The following is a 27,100-nucleotide window of genomic DNA, read 5'->3' as shown; positions in this document are numbered from 1 at the left end:
CGACTGAGTCTCAATTTCTACGGTGCACGCCAACACGCCCGTAACCTAGCATGTGCGTTACCTTCAAACAAATCACATAATACGTATATTCAGGGTTCATACTCTCATATCCAAGTTTAGAAATGTTACTTATCTTGAACAAGCCAAATCCGATGCCGAGCAAGCTAAAAAATACCCCCAAAATTCCACTCTGTATCAACCTCCAAACGCCTTCCTATCTCCTGAATTCCAAGCCAAACGATTTGAAACTAGTCAAACAACGTGCAAATTTATAAAAATATAATCCAATGCTTAAAATTTAATAATTTATAAAAATTTCCAACTCTGCTCGAAAAGTCGGTAGTGGGGCCCACACCTTGGAATCCGAAAAAACTTATAAAATCCGATAACTCATTCAATTATGAGTCCAATCGTAATAGTTTCACTCATATCCGACTCCGAATCGACATTCAAATCCCAAAAATTCGTTTTATGAAATTTCCATAATTTTCTCGAAATTTTCATCTCAAAATACTAATTAAATGATGAAAATAATAATATATTCATCTATATTAACCAAATTCGAGTTAGAATCACTTACCCCGATGAATTTCTTGAAAATCCCATGAAATATCGCCACAAACCGAGCTCCCAAAGTCCAAATATAAAATAATGCTCTAACCCTCGTTTATAAAGTACAACAATCTGATCTCCCATTGTGTTGACCGCACATTTTTTGTGCGGTCCTCACATTCCAAGTTCCGTGGCCGCGATCCAAATTGTGCGGCCGTACTTCAGCAGCCACTACACTACCAGGTTTCAGTAAATTGACCATAACGTTTGGTACAAATGATCCAAATGATGAATGGTTTAACTTTCTGGAAACTAGATTCAAAGGGCTACAACTTTTATTTTAGGAGCATCTCCAAATTCCTTATAGATTAAAAGATATAAGCTACCGAAGTCAAACCATCAAACCTGCAGATTCCCCTTTCTGCGGCCGCATGAGGATTTCTGCGGTCCGCACATTTCCAACTGCGGTCCGCACATTTCCAACTGCGGTCCGCACATTTTGAACGGCGATAACTTGACAATTCTCTATCTCTCTTCCATCTCTCTTCTTCTCCTCCCTACAGTTGCAATTCCCCCAAATCCCCACCCAAAATCAACTCTTATCTCCCTCATCGCCCAAAAACAAAGCACCTAGAAGTCTCCCTCCCCTCCCCTGCCACTCCCCTCCCCCGCCACTGTTCCGCCGACCCCACTACCTCCTCCACCACCACTGCCTCCTTCGCCACCCAAAATCAAACCCCCTATCCTAGCATTTCAAGGTTAGTTATCTATATTTTTGAATTTAAGTTATTTTAATTATGTTAATTGTATAAATTAGGGTTTAGTTAATATTTAATTAATTTTAGTGTTTACTCCTATTGATTATGTTTATGCTTGAATTTCTATGTTAGAAGATTAAGATTATGCTAAGGTTATAACTTATGATAGATTTTGTTAAATATTTTAATTTTTAATTTTTATTTTAAGAACAAAGATAATTTGATTGTAAATCCTTTAAAAGTATAATTTATTTAGGGGAATATGTGAACTTTCAAATTACTTCTTTTAATTGAATTTTAATAGAATTTATTTAGGAATATATATGAACTTTCAAATTACTTCTTTTAATTAAAATTTAAAAAAACTTATTTAGGGTAAGATTTATTTATTACTTCTTTATTTTTGCTGAATTATAATAGCTAGTCTTGTTTATTTAATGTAATTGCTGTGTTGCAAGTTCATACCTAATCATCGGACTACAAAGATAATCACTGAAGCTCTTGGCCGGTTGTATGATGCACTCTATGCGACTTGGAGTGAATTTTTACCGGAGCACGTGGAGCAAATTTTCAACCAATTTAAGTTTTTAATATAATTCTTATATATTTAAGCATTATATCAACAATATTTTCATCTAACATTACACACTTCATTCACAGACTAAGTGTGCCTGGGAGGACCGGCATAACAGTGCCATTCTTGTAAATTTTGAGTTCAAATGTCCTAAGAGACTATTCGATTCCTTCTGTTCTGCTCGAAAGAAGAGCAAGAAGCCTTCATGGGTTCTACCACACATATGGGAGGATCTGCTGAGGTAGTGGACTACTGAGAAGTTCGAGAAGAGAAGTAAACCGGGAAAGAAGGCCCGAGCATCTGAGAAGGGTGGCTCCTTACACTGTGTGGATGCAAGGATCATGGGAACTGTGAGGAGACTACTGGTAATTCCTTAAAATATTTAATTCTATTTTTATCGAACTATATTTATATATTTTAATTTAGTTAACATGTTTTATTATATTTGTAGGAAAAAACATATGGGAGAAAGATGACTCGTGATGAGTTCTTCATGGAGACTCACATCAGGAAGAAGAAGGCACCGATAGATCCAACTAGATGGGTCGAGGACCGGGCGGAGACTACATATGTAAGTTTCATAACTACTATAACTTGAAATTAATGTTTATAATATTATATACTTAATAATTTTCTATCTTCTAAATAAAGGGTCGCTACAAGATTAATGTGGAGGAGTACACTCAGAGCTTGCCACCGAATGAGAAAGGTGAGCGACCACCCCTTTCAGACGAAGAAGCGCAGAAGATATGGTTGGATGTTGTCGATGGTCCAAAAAAGGGGATATCATGCGGCCTTTCAGAGAGATCATTTTGGCGCTACAGGGCTGGATTGCAAGGTATAAGTACTTCCACCTAGGGCGAGGCAATTGATAGGTTGACTCTCTCGTCTATGGAGAAGAAGATCCCAAAGCTGACAGCAGAGCTTGAAGAGACAAAGGCTAAAGAACAAAAGAGAGATAAACAATTTGATACCCTTCAAGTTCAGCTAGAAAAGAGGGACCAACAATTTAATCTCCTTCAAGGTCAGCTGGCCAATCTTCTTGCTAGTGGTGCTTTGCCCATTCCCCGGTCTCGTGAGCCTTCCCCAAATGCTAATCCTTCTCATCGTGATCCTTTGAACCATGTCGATGATGAAGCTTCTAGTAGTGAAGATAGAGATGATGCAATACAAAATACTCATTGAATGGTGTGTATTGCTAAATAAAGTCTTGAACTTGTGAGTATTTAGTTGAAATAGTTTTGAATGATGATTGTATTGTTGATATTATTTTGTTATTGAACATTTGTAATATTGTTGTTGTAGTTGGCGTTGTTGTTGTTGTTGTTGTTATTAGCGTTGTTGTTGTGGTTGGCGTTGTTGTTGTGGTTGTTATTAGCGTTGTTGTTGTGGTTGGCATTGTTGTTGTGGTTGTTATTAGCGTTGTTGTTGTGATTGTTATTAGCGTTGTTGTTGGTTAATTGTTGTTGTTGGTTAATTATGATTTTTGTTGATTAATTGTGGTTGAATGGCAGCAATGTAATGCTGCCATTATAAGATAGTTATTGGTTGTAATTAGCAGGTGGTGTAGCTTAAAAGCAGTCATATTCTGCCAGGTTTTTACATAGAAAGCTGACCTATTTCGGTCGGAATTCTCATATTAAAACCCAGAAATTCTTAATTTTCGACCGACTTCGGTTGGTAATTTCAATGTGCAATCTGCAGAAATTTGAAATTACTGACCGAAGTCGATCGAAAATAACTTTTTTTTTTAAATTATTCCGACCGTTTTCGGTCGGTCTGTTAAAATTTAAAAAGAAATGTAAAATTATCAAATAATTATATTTCCGACCGAAATCGGTTGCTATTTTAAAAATAAATAAAAAATAATTTACATATTACCGTCGGTATATTTATTTTTCCAACAAAAATTGTCAGTTAATGTGGTCAACCAAAAGTTGAATTAACCGACCGACTTCAGTCGGAAAATTGTGACCGTCTTCGGTCGCCATACCTTAGCGGCCACTATTATTTCGACGAATTAAAATCGGTCGATTTTTCTATATTTAATTCCGATCGATTTCTGTCGGTTTTCTTGGACGATTTTTGACAGTTTTCTAGTAATGTTTGTATAAAAATGATTAGTTGTGTACTAATGTTGGTTTGCCTAGCAAGTGGACGTTAGGCACCATCAAGGCCCCGCGGTTGGGAGTTCGGGTCGTGACATTGGCGCTCGGCTAAATTGAGAGATTCTTCAGCTAGGTTGGGCTGAATTAGTTCTCAGTAAGTTTTTTTGTCGATTAACCATTTTGATTCCACATTCATTTAATGTATAAGCTTCCATGACTTCTGGAGAAGGAGTTGTAAAAGGAGATATAGCTTTCCTTCCCCAGGGCCAATTTCGATTTTCCATCTTTGAATGTGAGCGTCGAATTTAATTTGTGGCTTAGGTCCATGCTTTAAACGAAAAAAAAAAGAGGAAAGGAAAGGGTGACAAGGTGGAAGATAAAAAAGTTATATTTATAATAATAAGGAGAATCTATTCAAATTCATATTAGAAAATGGGATTATCAACTATGCTTGACTTGACTGGAAAAACCAGCCAATCTACTCTCCTTTTTTTGGTCTCCCCCATACTTTGTGATGATTTACGTTCTGCTTCTTAAGCCTCATAGACGCACTTGGCATTTGGTGGCCCAAAACCAACGCTTATGTTTGAATATTCTGATTCATCATTATATATTAATGTTCTTCCATGTCCTAATCTAAGATAAAAAGTTAGAAATGAGCTTTCAAGCAGCCATAAACAATAATCATAAAATTTTGATTAGGTCATTAGTCCTTAGTCAATAGTCATCAGTAAGACAAGTTGGATAAGTTTTTCTACACAGAAGAGTGGTGAAACAAGACAAAGTTGGTTTTCATTTCTTATTTTGGACAGACAAGTAGTTATCAATAGCCCTTTATCTTATTGTTTGAAACCGAATTAATTAACCACGGAATCTAGATCTGTTTAAAAGGCTGATTCTTTGAGCCCTTGTGAATATATTAATCAATTTTATTTTAGCTATATGGATCATCATAAATCTTTCTTGCTATTTCTCTCAGTTCTAGTTTTCAGTTTCTTTGCTCAGATTGAGCTCACTGTAACTGCAGATTTTCCAGGTCATAAGATATCTGTTCCATGTAATCGTAGCAGTTTCCCAGTGGATTTCATATTTGTAACAGCCTCATCTGCTTATCAGGTTTGGAATTGAATCCTAATTAATAATAGCTGATCTTAATAAACATAATTTAATGAATGGCAGTGCTTGTTATTAATTATTTCACTACAAAAAAAACCTCATTTTATGTGGATTTTTTGGTCGATTAGTGGCAGTTTTCGCCCTCCACAAAATGAATTGTGGGGGTTTGAAAAAACGCCACATTTATGTTCGCCACAAGCATTTTTGCGGCACTTTTTTAAAACCTCCTTGACGACCGTCACAAAATAAATATTAATTTGTGACAGTTTTAAAAAGTAATTAGCGGCAATTCTTAACCCCCATAATATGATCTTTAACGCTTAAAAAAGTAATTTATGGGGGTTTATAACCCCCACAATTTGATCTCTATCTTTTATAAAAAATTAAACAGTGGCAGTTATAAACTGCCACAATACCTATTTAAAAATATTAATTCTAGGATTCAATAAATAATTGTTTACTAAATTAGTAACTCAAATTCCATTACAAATATCTATACTAACAAACATTACAAACCAAATTATACAAACACATATATGATAACTTAAACACTAGACAATCTAGAGACTAGAGTTTCCTCAACAAATAAATATACAAAAGTAGAAAGTGCTTGCTTGGTGATTTGAATTGCTGTCACTTAATGATACTCTTACATCCATGGGTGAAACACACTCGATCTCCACATCACTATGCTGAAATAATGAAACAAAAGCATTTGATGAAAAACTTATAAACAACTAGCATTTTGACAGGTTAAAAGGACAAATCTAGTTACATAAATAAAAGAATGCTACAAATCTCCTTATAAATAAATCTCACTTGGTTTAATAGCATTGAACAGAAGTTACTGAATATTCTCACATGAATAAGAACTAAAGTACAAAGTTATTTCCTCGTATATCATCATAAAACTTACCTCCAAAACATTTCTACTTGGCAGCATAAAATCTAGCCATATATTCATGAAAAAAATCACCTACATAACTATTAAAGTATACGTCAGCCTCTATAAGCTTTCTAGTTATATAAATAAAGTATGAATTGCAATCCAGCCCAATGATTCGCAGAAGTTAAACTTGCACCAGCTGAAAGCTAATAACAATACTGAAAAGTGAAGTAGAGGTAATGAACTATAAAATATAAACTAATAATTAGTTAAATAAACCAAGCCAGCGCCCATAATCTTCTGGAGCTAATTTCAAGCAAAAGAAGCAACAAGAAAGTGCCAAAACTTGAACCGAAAAAATAGAATTTATATACTATCAGCTTACTTCATCTCATTTCTTGAGGTACTTAATCAAAAATTTTAAGGCATGTATTCCACTAGTATCTATATCCAGTAAGAACTGCAAGAGAATCACCTCTTACAATAAGAATGCCAAGGACCCTTACTATTTCTGTATATTATTGTACTGATATTTCTGTAAACAATAGTCCTATGAATAAGAAAATAAATAAGCAATCAATTTATAACTAAAACCATCAATTTATGTAAGCTATGAGTTTAAAGTTGTATCTCAAGTTTATACCTACCTGAGTCATATAGCAGTTGTCATTGAGCCAACCATGTTTATTGTTCTCAAGGCTACCACTTCTTTGCTTCAATCCAACTGATATTCAAAGCTGCAAATGTTCTTCAATTGGTGCAGCTTCCAATAATAAGAAGCATGTTATATAAATATTAAGTTCTCTGAAAAAAGTGCCTAGCCAAGAAATGAGGTAAGAAGCATAACTTACTCCTCAATGCTATAAAAACAGCCCATCAATGCTAAAACCTTTGCACTGGTAGAGGATTTATCCCTCGATGGATTTACATCACCTTGACATTATAATTAAATTGAATGTAAGGTACAAACGAAGAAAATTGCTAACCGATAAAATAAGAATCATAAAAGTTTAGTTTGCTTGTAATTAAATACATGCTTTCTTGTTATTAAATTCAACTATATAAAGCAAAACTGAAGAGTGGGGCATACAATATCAAAAACCTAGAACTAGCAAAAGTTGCAAAAACAAAAAAAGCAAAAATGTGCAAATGAAAAGTACTAAACTAGAACTCACAGGGTAAAATCCTATAAATATATCCATTACATGAATGGATACAGAATCACCATACTTCTTTGAGCCAAACAGGTCATGTGTGATATGACAAAGTTACTTATTAATATGATCTGTGGCACTTACTCTAACTAGTCATCGAATAGCTTTTATAATGACAAGACATGTTTAGATACATTAGATAAGGTTCCGAAAAGACAAAGAAGGAACTGCTAGCCAAAGTTTAATGTAGTACTTTTCTTAATGTAAGACGGTAATTACTCGCCAAGCTTGTTTTCTAAAATAAAAGATAGTTGCGCACAAGGATAGAAAGAAGTTGGTCTGTTACAGGATAAGAGTGACAAGAGATATGTGTTGTAACTTATAAAAAATTGTTACAATTATCGGTCCAATAATCTTTGTTAATATTGGTCCAGCAATCAATTCATAGTTAAAGTTGCTCAAAAGTACTATTAAAACAACTTTTGATAAACAAACTCCAAATACATTTGTAGAAGTAAACAAACCACAAGGGGTGCCTTACCATGGCGATTAGCTCAAATCCTGGATGATCGGTTCATTGCGTTAGAATGCCCTTTGATTCAGTGGGTAAATATCTACAACAATCACCTAAAGTTCATGTAATTGTACTCATATTTCCAGCTGTCCCTGATGTATAAGGATACAGTAGTTGCACACATACAATAGAACTCATATGATGTCTTTTCTAATTAAAGAACAATATATTCTCAAAATTTACAAAGTAATTACTTAGAATCTTCTTGCAGTGTATAAAATTAGCCATCCAAAGAATATAATCGTCAAACCCCATAAAAGGGGGAAAATAACAAGACAGACAAAATAGAAAGAGTGCATTGCGTTGTAGCCGACATCCTAAGCACATAATCCGTCCAATTACTTACAGACAACCCCCGTCAACCATAAAAGACAAGAGATTTGTCGAAAGCCACCTAATACAAATAGACAATCTTTAGACTCTTTTTCTCAAAAACACACTCATTTCCCCAAAAACAATGACTCTTAAAAGAGTAAGATTTTCAATTGGACCTCGAAATAAAGGAATGTACACAACAATTGAAACAAAATATAACTCAATACTTGTAAATATATAGATCCAAAAACATATCGAAAACAATTCTGGTTAGGAACCCTATATCGGAAAGTAAGCAAAGACGATATAGAGCATATAGAAGTAAGAAAGAGTATGAAAAAGTATGAACCGTTGTTCTTCGGATTGCGCCCCACTGGCTCCATAGAGAAGATGAAGAGAGGATCGAGCCCTGCAAAAAGATTTGTGAGAGCGGGAACTAATTGTACCATTTGAAACAAGGGGAAAAAAGAGAGGGCATTTTGCCCGGTTCTATAATTTTCAATCTAATATCGAAATTGCCCCCTAGTGTGGAGTTGAAAACCAAGGAAGATGGTGGCCAATATTGTCTTTTTAATATTTTTCTTTTCTCTATTTTCTCTTTTATATTTCCTTTTAACCATTTAAATAAAAGAAAATTTGGGAAATAGAACTAATTTAACAATAAAACATACTTAAACATAATTGAACAAATTCAAATAAAGTTATTAAAATAATCCATTTAATATTCAAATTGCTAAATATCCTTGATTAGATAAAATATAACACATTTGTATAATTACTAACATTATTTGTTGAAATTCAAAACCCTAATATTATGAAAAAAAAAGAAATTTATGTCCATATATTTTGCAATTTACTTTTTTCTTTCACACATATAGACCGGTATATCTGTAGGTTGACACAGGTTATTACCAAGCCATCTCAACTGACCTCTCATTTTATTCTCAATACGTGTTACTTGCACCTCTAGCGAATATGATAATTTTTTATCTTATTTAATCTCCTATAACCACACATCCATATTAGCATTTGTATATCTACAACACTCGTCTTTTGGATATGTTAAATGTTAGCGGTCCAACGCTCTCGACCATAAAACACTCTTTACCACATAACATTGTCATTCTTATAATTGTTATGTAAACGTACCGTTCACTTTGATAGCCATCCTTCCATCACATAACATCTAATAGAACTTTTTCTATTTTAACATTTAATTATAATTCAATGAGTAACATCGTCGTTTACATTCATTCTCTTGAAATAACGAGCCTAGATATCTAAATTGTTTGAATTTTGGTACCGCAACTCTTTCTGGTCTTATCTCAAATTCGCTCTACGCATACTGACTAAACTTGAAGTGCATACATTTAGTCTTACTTCTGCGTATCCTAAAACCCTTGCTATCTAAAATATTAATGTTTGAACCCGCGCGATACGTAAATAATTTGACAGAATATTAATTATATAAAATTATGATCTAATATATCATATTATTTTAATAGATATTAGTTGTTATTTTATTATTTAATATAGTGTATAGAAATATAACAAAATCTATACCAAATCAAAGGATACACATCATATCGTAATCAAATAAATTATTTGTTCCTTGTTTATTCTTTATTAAATTAGCAAGTACTTAGTACTATACATTTACTAATGCACCTTTTTATTAACTTGTCAATTGGCTTAATATTTTGATACTACTTTTTTTAATAGAACATAGATATATAAATTTTCTTACTTTAAAAATATTTTGGGACTGGTCGGTATGATTTAGACGGGGTCCCGGGGGCCTCGGGTGTGTTCCGGAGTAGTTTCAGACCAAGTTTGGTTGATTTGCAATTGATGGTGCTGGTGTCTGGTTTTCTTCTTCGCGGACGTGAAGGGATTCGCGCGTTCGCCAAGAAGGATTCACACGTCTGTCCTTAGTTTTATCTTATATCCATATAGCATATAGCATGACCATATGAATTATTATTCAAAAAACCTTCTCATCTCCAAAAAATAAATTAGCCTTATCATTTAATATATCTCTACATTGAAGTTATATATTTATATAATTTTTATCTTTTTTTAATAGTTTTTTAAAAAATATATAGATATTTATTTATTTTAAATGTAAATTCAAAAAGAGTAACTAATTGTTAACCAACTTAACTAATTTTGTCGAAATTTGACAATTGTTAAATTTTTATTGTGACACTTGGCATCATCACAGTGATTTGCTTCTCCTATTCTATATAGATAGAAGATTTTTTCAAAGTTCATATTTTTGGTTGACATCTTAAATTGTGGAGGTTATAACTGCCACAAATTGTATTAAATTGCAGTATTTTACGAACCTTCACAATATGCTGCAATTTGTGAAGGTTATAAAAAACCTCTACAATAAGACCGCCACAAAAAGAATTATACAGCGGCAATTAAAAGAAACGCCATAGAAAATTCTTACAGTGGGGGTTCTTATGATCCCCACAAATAAACCTCCACAATTAGGCTTATTTCTTGTAGTGTTTGTAGTATGAAGGAGCAGCGAATGAAGATGGTAGAGGCCTAAGTATCTGGGATACCTATACACACAAACAATCTGGTATCTCTCTTTCTGTCCAAGCCTTAACAGTGAAAATATAAAAAGTTCTTTTAATTTGCTCTTTGAAATTATAAAAATAATATGTTACTGTTTTGATTGCAAGTTTTGTGAAGGTTGTTTTTCTAAAACAAATCATTTTTATGTTTGCAGAAAGAATAACTGATCATAGCAATGGTGACGTAGCTGTAGATTTTTACCATCGTTACAAGGTATCACTATTATTACTTCAAACTTTATTAATTGTAATAGTCAATCAAAAACACAATGAAGTAGAAGCTTTTATTACTCACGGAGATAATCCTCTTTTATTACATGATGTGTTCTGTAGGAAGACATAAAACTAATGAAATCTGAAGGACTAAATGGTTTCAGATTTTCTATTTCATGGTCAAGAATTTTACCATGTAAGACTACCTATTATCAAGTTTCTGTTATATCAAAAGCATCTTACCACTAATTGCATATTACATGTCATCGTAAAAAATTTAAATTATGTTGCACGATTTTGAAAATTTGTAGCAAACCAGTTGTCTAGGTTTTTGGTTTCCCTTTCCCCCATGCTATATGCAGTCAAATAAAGGAGTGTAAATATCGGAATGGGAAGGTTTGAATCCTAGTAGAGACGAGGTATGGATAGAAGAATTATACAATTAGAATGCTATATTGTATAGCAAATAGCAGTTTTCTTTTGTTTTCCTTTGCTGTTTTTAATTATATTTTTTTGTGGTGATTAATAGTAATATCTTTCTTTTTCGCTAAAAAGAAGTACAGTAATTCTTTTAATTAATTCCTATATCTGGCTTTGCGGCTTGCCTTGTTAGGAAAAGTACAAAACTCAGAGTAACAATAAAAATAATATAATACACAGACCAAAAAAAGGAAAAAAGAAAACAAAAGAAATTTATTAAATCAAAGTACTAGCATCTCGTGGCCTGACACACTAATCAATAAATGCAGAAGTTGGCTATTTTAGAGATCAGAGAACGTCAAATTTTGCATACACTGTTGGATAGAGCAAGTCTTATGTTTGGGTAAAGTTTTAAATTATATACAGTGATACTGTAACAAATTTAATATATTTGTATATTGTAACTTGTTATAATGCGTTAATTATTATTTTTATTATATTATTAATTAATATTTATTATATATATTTACTTGTGATTACTTTAGTGTTACTGTCAGTGTATAAAATTAAACTTATACTCTTTAGGTTATTGACAAATTAAGCGCATATGCAGAATCTGATTTCTCAAAGGGGCTCTTGGGAACCAAATACAAAAATGAACAAGAAGGGAACAACTTGGAATATGGTTTAGCATGTAATATTGCCAGTTGCAATTTTTTATAGTAACAGTTTAGTACGCTGCCAAACTAAGACATCATTCCATACACAGAATTTTGACGGAGTTACTGAAGTGGAGACTTCGGGTGTGTTTTGTACGAAGAAAAATGGTTAGTGAAAAGAATTTTCGAAAAATATTTACAAAGTGTTTGGTTAGAGAGTGGAAAATATTTTTTAGGAAAATAATTTTTTATGCTACTCTCCTCACCCCCTTCACCCAAGACCCATATTTTTTGTGCTCCCTTCCCTCCCCCCCCCCTCCCCCACCCCCAAATACCTAACGTTTTTAGTACTCTATTTTCTTCAAGAATTTAATTATTCTTCTAAAAATTTACACAAACCCAAAGGAACTCATGTACTGCTTTACTTTTTTACACAAAAACAACGTTGAAATTTGTGCTCCATAACTAAAAAGAAAATACTCTTTTTTTGGTTGAAAAAAAGAAAGTACTATTTCTACAACATAAAAATAAAGTACTCCTTTTATTGAAATGAAAGAAAATACTTTGTCTACAACATAAAAAGAAAATACTCAATTTATTGAACTAAAAGAAAAATACTTTTTCTACATTATGATTAGAAAATATTCTTTTTGTTGAAATGAAAGAAAATACTTTTACTACATCATTTTGTTAAAATGAAAAGAAAATACTTTTTTACTACATTTTGTTGAAATGAAAGAAAATACGTTTTCTACATCATGAATAAAAAGTACTTTTTTTTGTTAAAATGAAAAAAAATACTTTTCTATATCAACAACAAATAACAACAATAACCCAGTAAAATCCCACTAGTGGAGTATGGGGAGGGTAGTGTGTGCGCAGATCTTACCCCTATCCCGAAGAGGTAGAGAGACTGTTTCTGAAAGACCCTCGGCTCAAGAGGACAAAAAGACAAAAGGAAACAATATCAGTATCACCACAGAAATCATAGAAAAAATAGGAACAACGTGAAATCCAGAAGAAAGATGCAAAGCAAAAGCGATAGCTAGTAAATAGGTCCAGCACTGAAACGCAAAATAGTAAGACACGACATTGCCACTAGCTAGCTTATACAAAAATTCTACCAGACTAGTCTCACAATGGTACGAAGTAAGGCAAGACTCAACTACCTTCTAACCTACAATCTTAATACTCGACCTCCACATCTTCCTATCAAGTGTTATGTCCTCGAAACTCTGAAACCTTGCCATGTCCTGCCTGATCACCTCTCTCCAATACTTCTTCGGTCGCCCTCTACCTCTTCTCGTGCCCTCCACAACCAGACACTCACACCTCCTTACCGGGGCATCTGGGCTCCTTCTCTGTACATGCCCGAACCATCTGAGCCTCGCTTCCCGCATCTTGTCATCAATGGGAGCCATGCGCACCTTCTTCCGAATATCATCATTCATAATCTTATCCATCCGAGTGTTCCCGCACATCCACGTCAACATCATCATTTCTCCTACTTTCATCTTCTGGATATGTGAGTTCTTAACAGGCCAACACTCAGCCTCGTACATCATGGCCGGTCTAACCATCGCTTTATAGAACTTACCTTTGAGTATTGGTGGCACCCTCTTGTCACACAGGACTCTAGATGCTAACCTCCACTTCATTCATCCTACCCCAATACGGTGTGTGACATCCTCGTCGATCTCCCCTCCCCCTAGATAAATGACCCAAGGTACTTGAAGCTGACTCTACTTGGATAACCTGTGAGTCAAGTCTCACATCCACGCCCACTTCCCCCGGCTCAACGCTGAACTTACACTCCAGGTATTCCGTCTCCGTCCTGCTCAGCTTGAAACCCTTAGACTCAAGAGCCTGTCTCCAAACCTCCAACATCTCGTTAACACCGGCTCATGTTTCATCAATCAGAACTATGTCATCGGCGAATAGCATGCACCATGGCACCTCCCCTTGAATATGGTGCGTTAACACGTCCATCACCAGGGCAAATAAGAATGGACTGAGCGCAGAGCCTTGGTGTAACCCCATAATAACTGAAAAATGCTCAGAGTCGCCTCCTACTATCCTTACCCGAGTCTTAGCCCCATCATTCATGTTCTTAATCGCTATAATATAAGGAACCGACACACCTTTTGCCCCCAAGCATCTCCAAAACACTTCTCTAGAAACCTTGTCATATGCTTTCTCAAAGTCAATAAAAATCATGTGCATGTCCTTCTTCCTATCTCTGTACTATTCCACGAATCGGCTAACAAGGTGTATAGCTTTTGTAGTAGAACGACCCGGCATGAACCCGAACTGATTGTCGGAAACAGACACCGACATCCTCACCCTCGCTTCAACCACCTTCTCCCACACTTTCATGGTATGACTCAATAATTTGATACCCCTATAATTGTTACAACTTTGGATATCACCTTTGTTCTTATATAATGGAACCACCGTACTCCACCTCCACTCATCCGACATCCTCTTCGCCTTAAAAATAATATTGAACAACCCAGTCAACCACTCCAAACCTGCTCTCCCTACACACTTTCAAAATTCCACCGGAATCTCGTCAGGCCCTGTCGCTTTGCCTCTACTCATCTTACTCATAGCTCCCACGACCTCCTCAACCTTGATGCGCCTGCAGTACCCAAAATCACGGTGACTCTCGGAATGCTCCAATTCACCTAGCACGATATCCCGATCCCCTTCTTCATTCAGAAGTTTATGAAAGTAGGTCTGCCATCTCTTCTTAATCTGGGAATCTTCCATCAATACTCTACCATCGTCGTCCTTGATGCATCTCACTTGGTCCAAATCCTGAGCCTTCCTCTCTCTCAACTTAGCCAGCCGGAATAGCTTTTTCTCCCCACCTTTTCCCCCTAGTTCCTCGTACATACGACCATAAGCTGCAGTCTTAGCCTCCGTGACCGCCAGCTTAGGTTCCTTCCTGGCTACCTTATACCTCTCCATGCACGCCTCTCCTCCTCCTCTCCTGCAGTATTTTCTATATCATGAAAAGAAAATACTCATTTGTTGAAATGAAAAAAAAAAAAAAAAGGTAACGTGAAAAGAAAGTACTATTAATAATATTTCTATTTAGGATGGGGACGGGGGTTAGGGGTGGGGTGGGGTGTGTAGGTGGGGGTGGGTTGGTGGGGATAGGGAATAGGGTGGGGAAGGTTGAAAAAGAGTTTTCGAAAATGTTTTCCCTTCTCTTGATAGGAAAACATTAAGTTAAAAATATTTTTCAAAACATTTAAGCCAATCAAACTGGAAAAGTTAAAAACCGAAAAATATTTTCTTTCCTACCAAACACAACCTTCGTCTTATATGAAGAGAACTACTACCACAATCAGTCGTGTTGTCATATTAGAGTTTTTGTCTTTTCAACTGGCCTTGGTTCCGTTTTAGATTCGCAAAAGGGATAATTTGTGTGAAACTCTCTCCCCAGTATTAAAATGGCGGCGAAAAGAAATATTATTAGCACATGAGTAACAGACAGGGAATTGATAAAATTCGATGTTTCACTCAAAAGAATGTTAACTATATCAAAATATTACACTAAACTATTTGGAATACTCTACTAAGTCCCTAAGAACATCTTGTCCGTGCCCCATAATTATTTTTTTGTTTAATACTATCTGACGTGCTTGCAGTTAAGATCTTGTAATGTAGTGTTAAGAACAGCTAAAAGTAAATTCAATTGAATGATATTTTTAGAACAACTACGTATATTTTCTACATTTGATAACCATTAATGTCTAGTATCGCTGCAATTTTCTCTTCGTTCTTTTTGCTGATTAGCTATTTATTTTCCTGGCGTAGTTCTTGTTCAATTATAGAGGCTTCTAATTAAATACTTAAACTATATAATTTATTTTTACATTTCCACTTCTTAATAGTTACATTGCGCTAATTCTTATGTGTGATATAAATCAGATGGGAAGCAAAGTAAGGGAGTAAACCAAGAGGGCATCACCTTCTACAAGAATCTCATCAATGAGCTCCTAACAAATGGTAAAATTTTTCTCCTAGTCTTCTTCAATAAATAATTCTATTTCCAATGAATGAGTTGAGATTTTTTTTTTCGCTCTGAACCTCAGGAATACAGCCTTTGGCCACACTCTTCCATTGGGATACACCGCAAGCCCTTGAAGATGAGTACCTTGGCTTTTTAAGCCCTCATATAGTGTAAGTGAATCTCACCTAGCTACATTACTAAGGCAATGCTTGAATCAATTAATTTTTAGTTTTATGTGTGTTTCTAATTTCTGATAAAAATGAAATTATCAGATTCAGAAATTGTATTATTAGTACTAAAATCTTACTAACCGTACCTCTTTGTTAGTACAACTTTTTAACCTCTTTGAATTCTCAAATTGCTAAAAGTTGTAAGAGAAAAATGTTATAACCAAAATTTGATTTGAGCTCTCCCTAAGTAGATTATAAAACATCGGCTACCAAAAGCCAATTCTAAGTTGTTTAGAATGGACCATCTAAATATATGCCAAATCCATAAGACTCAATGGATGGATCTACCTTGGTCTCAATCTGTAGTTGCAAATGGGGTAGGTCAACTCTGAAATCTATTTTCAATATAGATAGGAAAAAGCATTGGAGTTCCCACTTGTGATCAAGTCAAAAAGGGGCTTTACTACCAAAAAGATAGAGTATGTTGGCATTTACATACCATCTTAAATGGGTTAAGTTGTGCGAAAGGGCGGAAGTGCACAAATAGCCCCTTTTGAATCATTGTTTATATTTTGCCCTGATGTAAAATATTTGCAAATATAACCTTTGCGCTACAGAGTTAGAAAGAATGGGAAATTTGTACCATTTGATTTTGGAACTAAAGTTGGTCATAGATTTTTGTAGTTATTCCAGAAATTGTAGACCACCGTGTCTAAAGTTCCCAACGATGTTGAGTGATTGCCTGTAAGGTGGGAAGTTACCATTTGATTTTTTTTTTTTTAAAGTGTACAAAATATAAATGGTGACCAAAAAAGGGACACCCGGTTATTCTTTTTCTTTTATTTGTTCAATTCAATCCAATTAGTGCTTTAGCTTCATTTGTAAGAATTTACTTATTTTCTTGGGTATTATCACTTTTAGTCCGCCCCAGAAATTATTTATATTTGGTAACCGAAAAAATATATAAAATTTGTATAATTTTTGTATATAACATACAGAATGTAAATATACACAATAAGTAAACAAATTTTATACATTTTTCGACTATTATTTTTACAAGGGGTATACAATGTCATTTTTTCATCTTTCACGGCTCTCCTTACATTTTGTACACTTTAGCTTAATTCTTTTAGTCAAAAAACTTCAAGTTCATACGGTAACAGTCATGACTTCTGGTGCTAAGATCTTCCGTGAAGAGTTCTATAAAATTTCAAGCGAGGAGCAGAATCCCTCAACACAATTGTGAGATAGATTGGATATCATTGTATGGTGAATTCAATTGACTGTGAATTTTCACCAACATATATAAAAAGAAACACACAATTGAAGTTGAAAAGTATTTACGGGTAAAATCGGGAGTAAAGTTTTTCCCGGTTCCTCGATGACATAACGAAGGGAAAGCACGGATCGACGTGATAATAATCATGGCCAAAAAATCCTCATATCGAGACCCGGGAGTAATGAACGATGTATCTAAGACCGGATACGGTAAAGCGGCGCACTCCGAGCCGAGTATAACTTTTGGACCTCGGGATACACGGTGAACGGTTATGCATGACGGATAGGGGCCGTAATATTCGCCCCTAACTGGATATTGCGGCGCGAATCCCGTTCAGTATCAATTATGGATCAACAATTACCGGAAAAAGAAGATTTTTAGCTTATTTAGACTTGTGTTAGGACTGAAATTCTCCTACTATATAAAGGAAAAGTTTTTCTTTAATCTGACACGTTGTAATATGCAATTCAAAGCAATAAAAGTTTACTTTTATCTTCTAGCTACTATTCAAGATATTTTGTACCAGGGTCCAATCGAGGACGAGTGGCATTGTCCAATCTGAGATCAGACTTGGTCACTATATTACGATTGGTTTGATCATTTATTTCGTCTTTAATTCATCTATCTTTTATTCTTAATTGTTCGTATTAAATTAAAACATGTATCCTTTAAACCGCGTACAAATTGACGTAATTGTTACTCATTTTTGGGGTAAACAGTTTGACACTCACCGTGGGGCTTAAGGATAATAGAAGTGATTTGCTACGAATCTCCATAACACACCCTATTTTATGCTTGTTCTTTGAAATCTTAATTTCAGGCCAGCCTAAAAATGTCAAACTCTCACATGAACGTTAACGCTGAGTCAGGCTATCATGGCAAAAATAATAATGTGGTGTCCAGTAATAATGTGCTTCCTGTCGATCCCAATGATGTCCCAGCCGCCGACCCATCGATGTTAACTCGCAGATGGCCATCAACATCAATTTGTCAACTGATCTCAAATACACTGTTCACAGAGGACCCCGACCAATAGCTCGAGAAGCGCCCGAAGGTGAAGGTGATGGGGTGAGCCTACGACTGATTTTTGAAATGTTGCAGGCTCACCAAGCGATGATAACACAACTTCATAATCAAAGCCACGCCCCTAAAAGGGTCGAGCCCGAGCAATCTTGGGAAAGTACTCGGAGAGACGAACAAATTAGCGAGAGACCGGGTGAAGCCGAGCTCGGGGAAACTTCAGAGGTAATGAAGATACTCGAAGCGTTAACAAAACAGGCGGAGTCAGGCGAGATAAAGATTGAGGCCAACGACAAGAAGGTTGAAACATACAACTCCAAGGTCGATCAGATCCCAGGAGCACCTCCAATATTGAAGGGACCAGACTCCAAAATATTTATTCAGAAGCCCTTTCCTCCGAGCATGGAACCAAAGCCGATCCCGAAGTAGTTTCGAATGGCCGACATTCCCAAATATAATGGGACCACGGATCCAAATGAGCATGTAACCTCCTATACATGCACGATCAAAGGGAACGATTTGGAAGATGATGAAATCGAGTCGGTGTTGCTGAAAACGTTTGGGAAACTTTGTCCAAGGGAGCAATGATATGGTATCATAACTTGCCTCCAAATTCCATTGACTCATTTGCTATGCTTGCGGATATTTTTGTAAAGGCCATGCCGGAGCCATCAAGGTTGAGACCAGAAAGTCAGATCTTTTCAAGGTCAAACAAAGGGATAACGAGATGCTTAGGGAGTTCGTGTCAAGATTCCAGATGGAGCGGATGGATCTGCCACCAGTTGCGGATGATTGGGTCATTCAGGCATTCACTTAGGGGATCAACCCTAGAACTTACGTGACCTCTCAACAGCTAAAACAAAATTTGGTGGAGTACCCGATGGTAAAATAAGCTGACGTCACGTCCACAACAGGTACCAGTCGAAGATCAAGGTCAAGGATGAACAACTTGGGGGCCCTTCTGGATCTGTTTACCCCATCAAAACGATGATAGATCTAAGAGAGCCATTGATTAGGAGCCAATACCGGTCCAAGATCGATATCAACCATACAGTGTGGATCAGAGGGGAAACGAATACAAGCGTCACCCAGTAAGGAATGAGAAGAGAAGCGATTGAGGGCCGAGCGGCCGGGGCTTGATGAGCAAGAACGGGTTCGACAAGTCGCTCGAGAGTAGGGAAGTGCCAAGATTATTGAAGTATAACTTCAATGTAGACACTACAAGCATCGTGTCGGCCATAGGGCACATCAAATAGACCAAGTGTCCCCGACCATTGTAGTCCGACCCAGCTGAGAGATATCCTAATTTGATGTGTAAGTATCACGGTACTCACGGTCATAGGACCGAAGATTGGCAAAAGTTAAGAGAAGAAGTTGCTCGTTTATTCAACAATGGGCACCTACGAGTATTCCTAAGCGAGTGATCCAAAGACCACTTCAGAAACAAGGACACCAATAAACAGGTCGAACTAGAGGAGCCTCAGCACATGATCAACATGATCATTGGAAGAGTCTATGTCCCCCAAGGGACAATGATAAAATGCACTAAAGTGTCTACTATGAGGGAAAAATGCACCCGCGATTACGTTCTAGGGGGAGCTATTTCGTTCAGCGACAAAGATGCTAAGGGCATCGTACTGCCTCACAACGATGCACTAGTAATATCTGAACTTATCAATAAATATCGGGTTAAACATATTTTGATCGACCCAGTTAGCTCAGCCAACATCATCAGATCAAGGGTCATAAAGCAACTAGGGTTACGGGATCAAATCATAGCGCGATCTAGGTATTTAATGGGTTCAACATGGTGTGTGAGACCAAGAAAGGAGAGATAACTTTGTCGGTAAACACTGCCGGGACAACCCAAGAAACGAAATTCTACGTGATCGAAGGGGATATGAGGTACAATGCTTTATTCGGAAGGCCATGGGTCCACAACATGAGGGCGGTACCTTCAACCTTACACCAGGCGTTGAAATTTCCCACAGCGGGGGGAGTCAATACGGTCTACAAATAACAGCCCCCCCCCGCAAGGGAAATGTTTTCCGTCGATGAAGTGATCCCGGTGCCCGTGGTTTCAACATCAAGAGCGCGGAACCAACCAAGAAAGAAGAGGCTAAATAGAAATCAATGATAACGGCCTCAGTCGAACCGGATAAACAGGAAGAACAAGGGGTGAACGATGGGGACGATTACAGCTTCCCGAGATCATTCATAGCTCCCGATGACACCGACACCACCAAATCAACGGTCGAAGAGTTAGAGCAAGTTATATTAATCGAGCATCTACTGGATCAAAATGTATACCTGGGCACGTAGTTAACCCATGAGTTGAGGAAAAAACTTATTGATTTTCTTAAAGCTAACGTCGACTGTTTTGCTTGGTCCCATCTTGACATGACAGGGATCCTAGCATAGGTAACCACTCACAAGCTGATTTTGGATCTGAAGTTCCATCTGGTTAAGCAGAAGAGAAGGCCACAGTCTGAGATCAAACACGCGTACATCAAGGATGAGGTATCCAAACTTCTAAAAATAGGATCCATCCGGGAAGTTAAGTACCTGGATTGGTTAGCTAACGTAGTGGTAGTACCTAAAAAGGGAAATAAACTAAGGATGTGTGTGGATTATATGGATCTAAACAAAGCATGCCAAAAGAATTATTTCTCTTTGCCTAACATCGATCGAATGATCGACACGATGGTCGGGTACGAGATACTCAATTTTCTCGATGCCTACTCCGAGTACAACCAAATTTGGATGGACCCGGACGATCAAGAAAAAACTTCTTTCATAACAAAATTCGGCACCTACTGCTATAACATAATGTCACTCAGATTAAAGAATAGTAGTGCCACCTACCAATGCCTAGTAAACCGTATGTTTGAAGAACAAATAGAAAAATCAATGGAAGTTTATATTGACGATATGTTGGTCAAGGCCCTGCGAGTAGAGGATCATTTGAAACATTTGCAGGAAACCTTCGACATATTAAGGAAGTACAACATGAAGCTAAACCAGGAGAAGTGTGCATTTGGGGTCGGTTCGGGCAAGTTTCTTAGGTTCATGGTATCTAATCGAGGGATAGAGACCAAACCCGACAAAATAAAGGACATAGAGGACATCACTGTAGTCGACAACTTCAAGACGGTTCAAAGACTGGCCGGGAGGATAGCCGCATTATGTCGGTTCATCTCGAGATCGTCGGATAAGAGCCATCGGTTCTTTTCACTATTGAAAAAGAAGAATAGTTTTTCTTGGATACCGAAATGCCAGCAAGCTTTGGGGGAAACTCAAGCGATAACTATCGATCCCCCATTTGTTGCACACTCTGAAGGCAGACGAACAACTATACCTTTACTTTGTAGTTTTCGAGGTGGCGGTAAGTGGTATCCTAGTCCGGGAGGAAGAATGTACACAATTCCCTATCTGTTATGTTAGTATAACCCTAGGCAATGCCGAAACAAGGTATCCTCACCTAGAAAAGCTAGCGCTCGCCTTACTAAGATCTTCGAGGAAACTTAAACCGTACTTTCAATGCCACCCCATATGCGTCGTGACCTCTTACCCGCTGAGGAATGTCATGCATAAGTCCGAGCTCTCAGACTGCCTAACCAAATGGGTCGTGGAGATTAGCAGGTACGATATCGAGTACCGACCCCGAATTGCAATAAAATCTCAGATTTTGGCAAACTTTGTGGCCGGCTTTACGCCGGCCTTGATACCTGAAGTTGAAAAGGAATTACTGCTCACTTCGGGGGCTAATTCGGGGGTCTAGACCCTATTCACAGATGGTGCCTCCAATGTGAAGGGGTCCGGGCTTGGTATTGTATTGGAATCTCCCACGGGAAGCGTAATTAGACAATCTATTAAAACTATAAAATTTACTAATAACGAAGCTGAGTATGAAGCTATGATTGCAGGTCTAGAATTGGCTAAGAGCCTCGGGGCCGAAGTGATCTAAGCCAAATGTGATTCCCTCCTTATCGTAAATCAAGTCAACGGAACGTTCGAAGTAAAAGAGGAACGGATGAGGAGGTACTTGGACAAATTGTAGGTAATTATACACCAATTCAAGGAATGGACTCTGCAACATGTATCTCAAGATCAAAATAGTGAGGTCGATGCACTGGCCAACTTGGGTCGTCTGTCGACTCCGATGAATTCAGCTCGGGGGAAATATTGGTGCAGGTGATGAACTCGGTGGTAGAAGAAGGTCATGCCAAAATAAACTCGATAATTTTGACTTGGGTTTGGAGAAACAAATATATAGACTACCCGAAGATGGGAAAATCGCCATCGGGTCCCAAGGAATCGAGAGCCCTACACACCAAAGCTATCAGATTTAGCTTAGTCGAAGGAGTATTGTTCAGAAGATCCTTCTTCGACCCACTTGCTAGATGCTTAGGTCCGGGAGAGACCAAATATGCCATGAGAGAAGTCCACGAGGGAACTTGCGGGAACCATTCATGGGCACAATCCTTAGTTCAGAAGCTAATCAGAGCCATCTACTAGTGGAATGAAATGGCGAAGGATGCGAAAGACTTCGTACAAAAATGCAACGAGTGCCAAAGACACGCCCCGATGATTCATCAACCGGGAGAGATGCTCCACCCGGTCCTGTCACTATGGTCATTTATGAAGTGAGGAATAGACATCGTCGGTCCCCTTCCATGGGCGTCGGGTAAGGTCCAATACATACTATTCATGACCGATTATTTTTCCAAATGGGTTGAGGCTCAGGCGTTCGAGAAGTTTCGGGAGAAAGAAGTCATCAACTTCATCTAGGATCACATAATATGTCGATTTGGGATACCGGCCGAGATTATTTGCGATAACGGAAAACAATTCGCCGGCAGCAAGGTAAGTAAGTTTTTCGAAGACTAGAAGATCAAGAAGATATTATCAATTTCTTACCACCCTAGTGGGAATGAGCAAGAAGAATCGACGAACAAAACTATACTCCAAAACCTGAAAAAGAGATTGACCGGTTCGAAGGGAAAGTGGAAGGAAATCTTGCATGGAGTCTTGTGGGCATATTGTACGACTTCGGAGTCGAGTACCGAGGCGTCCCCATTCTCTCTAGTCTATGGAGCGGTAGCCTTAGTACCAGTCGAGGTAGGGGAACAGAGCCTCAACTTCCACTATGTTACCGAAGAGTCAAATGGCGAGGCCATGACCACAAGCCTAGAATTATTGGACGAAAGATGGGAAACCGCACTGGTCCGATTGGCCGCCCAGAAGCAATGAGTAGGGAGGTACTATAACCGAAGAGCCAACCTCCGACATTTTCAAGTTGAGTAATTGATATTGATAAAGGTATCACTACACACCAGGAACCCAAATGAAGGGAAACTGGGCCCGAATTGGGAAGGACCGTATAGAGTCACCGGAATAACTCACAAAGGCTCGTATAAACTCGAATCGGGAAACAATGTATAACTACCAAGAACCTGGAACGTGGCAAACTTAAAGCGCTACTACTGCTAAGGTACGAACTTAATTCCTTTTTTAATTTTGTTACATTACGGACTAACGTATGCAGGTACTCGGCCAAGGGCGAATGTGACTATTAGGTTTGAAAGAATAGGTTGTACTCTTTTTCCCTTGAACTGATTTTGTCCCGAAGTGAGTTTTTCGGCAAGGTTTTTAATGAGGAAATAGTAAAATGTGCTACCTTAGTTTTGAAGACCGACCTTAAACCCGAATCGTTGATCGTTTGCACCGAGCCAACAGTATCTGAACCCTCACAAGTTCGGCCTCAAATACTGGGGGACATTACCCCTAGGTTAAGATCCTTAGAAAGGGAAAATTTTGTATGTTGAAAGCCAAGGCTTGGTGATTACGATTCGTTATAATGGTCAAATGGCCATGCGAATCGTGCCTATGTAGCCCACTCTAGCCACAACACAAGGCTTATGCGCCTCCGATTATGTACCCTATATATAAAAAATGAAAGAAAACTTTGCTTCCCACATACTTTATTATTACGCATTTCACATTTCGCATTTCGCTTCGTCGATGCTTCACAACGGATCTTAGATCCTAAAGCCCACGGGCTACCCCGGCTTGGGGACTGTCGTCCGATAAAAAATCGGATGGCTCGGGCCATCGAATCTCGGAGGCACCTAGCCTATAAGGCAGTGCTCGAATATGAAAGGCTACAGTAACCCTAAAATAGCTCGGAGACATCCGACGTTCGTACTCGAAAAGAAAGGCCCTTACGTATAATAAGACCTATTAAAAGATTACCCTCGGCAAACACATCGTCGTATATGACTAAAACATTTAAGCATCTTAAAGGCCTTCGATTTTATTGAAATCTCGAAGCCACGAGTAATCTAGAGTTTCCATCGAAATTGGGCTCTATTCAGGCCTCCGAAGAATAGATGCTCTAGATTACGTTTGATTCTATGCTAAGGCTTTAAGAACGATACACAAATAAAAGATTGCGAATAGATGATGAAAAGTAGAAATATGGTATTGTCAAAGGGAAAATTTTATATATTTCAAAAATTATTTACAAAGGTACGATAAAACGGACTCAAAATAAGTAAGAAAGAAAATATACAAGAGAAAACCAAAAAAGAACTAAGGCACCTATGCCTAATCTTCACCGGGGCTCGACTCAGCATCAGAATCGTCGGAGCCTTCGGGACCTTCGGGCTCATAGAGTTCCTTTGCCTCGGCCTCGAGCCTCTTGGCTTCTTCAATCTCGGCCGACAGGTCAAATCCTCGGCCGTGAATCTCCTCGAGGGTCTCCGTCCTGGATAGACATTTTACATACTCGGTCTTCGTCTTTAAGCGGGCCTCGGCTATTTCCATATCAGCCTTATACTGGGCAAACATTTCTTGACTTCGAAGGAATCGATCGAAGTTGCCTCTAATTTGGACTTCAGTGAAGTGTATTCCTAGCCGAGGGCATCCCGTTCTGTGACGGATGAGTTCAGTTATGCCCGGAGTTCATCATTTAACTGTGACTACTTGTCGACATTGTCCTTTGCCATGCGGATCTAGTCCTTGACCGATGCCATCTCCTCTTTTGTAGCCTCTTTTTCCGAAGCCAACATGTCTATCCTGCCCTCAATGCGTCGGTCATGGCTTTGACCTCATCCATCTCGGCCCGAAGTTAGTCAATCAAGTCTATCTTCTCTTGAACTTGCAAAGTTGCATCGTTAGTCATCACGAGTAGCTTCTCATTTTTAGCCTCAAAGATCCTTACCTTCTCGACCAGATCGGCATGTTCCCATTTCACAGACGAGGCCTCTTTCTGTGCCTTTTCCAGCTCGGCCCGGAAAGTTGAGAGATCCTTAAGAGCCTCATCTTGTTGTTCACTGAGAGCCATGTACATGTCCTTCTTCTATATCTGATCTTTGAGCTCGAACTCGAGCTGGCTGATTTCCATGTGGGACCTAAGGAAGCTTTCAGGATAGAGCACCGAAGCCTAAAAAACAGTGAGGTCGTCATTTCTTAATAGATACGAGTGGTTTGGAAGTAAATTCCAAAGGGAATGTTGTGATTGAAAATTAAGTGGCCTTCGGAGCGAAGTAAGTGTCGTGTCTAACTTTGGCTTGAGGGAGTAGGTATTATGTGTTCATTTGCTACGTGTTTGGCTGTTAAATACGATGTATAGGTGAGGTGATGAGCATCTATGCGTCATTGTCGAGTCATAGCATGCGAGTGAAATTCTATTCTTGTCTATTTTGTAGCCTTAAATTCTACTATCCATGCTTATCGGGTTATTTGAAATGATGGGTGACTCATATCTGGTTTCACTGAGATTTGGTAACTTTCGAATATTGATTCAAGGTTGAGATTACATTGTGCTATTGATTATGGGTAAAATACTGGTTTCTTTGTGATACTCTTATCTATCCATTGTTATTGATTTTGTGATTGTTGAGGAGGAGTGTAAAGCACGAAGGGTGATGCCGTGCATGCATTATTTATATTGTGAGGAAGAGTGTAAAGCACAAAGGGTGATATCGTGCATGCATTATTTATATTATAAGGAAGAGTGTAAAGCACGAAGGGTGATGTCATGCATGCATTATTTATATTGTGAGGAAGAGTAAAAAGTACGAAGGGTGATGCCGTGCCGTTCTATTTATTTATTTGGTGAGGTTGAGAGTAAAAGCACGAAGGGTGATGCCGTGCAGTTTTCCTTTGCTATTTTAATTGCTCAATTCGTTTAAGGATTTTCTGTTTAATTTTGTCTTTTTATTATTCTCACTCTTTATGTTGTATCCCCCCCACTGTATGTCCCCTTCCCATTATTTCTGCGTTATTGCTTTATTTACTATTGTTGCCACTAGCATGGTTATACTGTTCAGGTTATATGTGGGTGTCTTGTCCTAGCCTCGTCACTACTTCGCCGAGGTTAGACTCGACACTTACTAGTATATGGGGTCGGTTGTACTGATGCTGCACTCTGCACTTTCTGTGCAGATTTTGATACCGGCTCAGGTTAATCGAGATTTGCTACTAGTCCGCTGTCCGGAGACTCAAGGTAGATCTGTTAGCGTTCACAGACCTTGAAGTCCCCGTCTATCTTTTATGTTCTACTATTTTCTTTCATTCAGACAGTTGTATTTCTTTCAGATTATTACTTGTAGTAAATTCTAGAATGCTCGTGAATTGTGACTTCAGATCCGGGTGGTAGTAATTAATACAGTTTTATAATA

General features: G+C 37.7%; 2 protein-coding genes and 1 long non-coding RNA gene across 10 annotated transcripts; 2 read left to right on the top strand and 1 right to left on the bottom strand.

Moving 5' to 3' along the window:
• Nucleotides 1-1,220: 1,220 nt before the first annotated feature.
• On the top strand, nt 1,221-2,742 carry LOC104116233 (uncharacterized). The gene is made up of 4 exons (XM_009627046.3): nt 1,221-1,310; nt 1,971-2,249; nt 2,336-2,455; nt 2,536-2,742. Exons 2-4 carry the CDS (start codon nt 2,226-2,228, stop codon nt 2,740-2,742), a joined length of 351 nt encoding a protein of 116 aa, XP_009625341.1. The 5' UTR covers nt 1,221-1,310; nt 1,971-2,225.
• A 2,068-nt stretch (nt 2,743-4,810) lies between these two features.
• Nucleotides 4,811-27,100, top strand: LOC104104646 (cyanogenic beta-glucosidase-like). Of its 2 annotated transcripts, XM_070194363.1 has the most exons (7): nt 4,811-5,108; nt 10,564-10,633; nt 10,784-10,842; nt 10,962-11,037; nt 15,863-15,940; nt 16,027-16,114; nt 26,865-27,100. In XM_070194363.1, exons 1-7 carry the CDS (start codon nt 4,935-4,937, stop codon nt 26,869-26,871), a joined length of 552 nt encoding a protein of 183 aa, XP_070050464.1. In that variant the 5' UTR covers nt 4,811-4,934; the 3' UTR covers nt 26,872-27,100. The 2 variants fall into 2 exon arrangements, with proteins under 2 accessions (XP_070050464.1, XP_070050465.1); XM_070194364.1 differs by lacking the exon at nt 26,865-27,100 and having other exon boundaries at nt 16,027-16,350.
• LOC104104654 (uncharacterized) lies at nt 5,550-8,552 on the bottom strand. 7 transcript variants are annotated; one of them, XR_011414461.1, is made up of 3 exons: nt 6,642-8,552; nt 6,025-6,092; nt 5,550-5,800 (listed from the first exon to the last, which is right to left on the bottom strand). It is a non-coding gene; the product is annotated as an uncharacterized lncRNA (long non-coding RNA). The 7 variants fall into 7 exon arrangements; XR_011414462.1 differs by having other exon boundaries at nt 6,025-6,084; XR_011414456.1 differs by having other exon boundaries at nt 6,025-8,552.

The sequence above is a fragment of the Nicotiana tomentosiformis genome, chromosome 2 (genome assembly GCF_000390325.3).
Source record: "Nicotiana tomentosiformis chromosome 2, ASM39032v3, whole genome shotgun sequence".
NCBI classification, from domain to species: Eukaryota; Viridiplantae; Streptophyta; class Magnoliopsida; order Solanales; family Solanaceae; genus Nicotiana; species Nicotiana tomentosiformis.
This window is presented reverse-complemented; position numbering and strand designations above follow the sequence as displayed.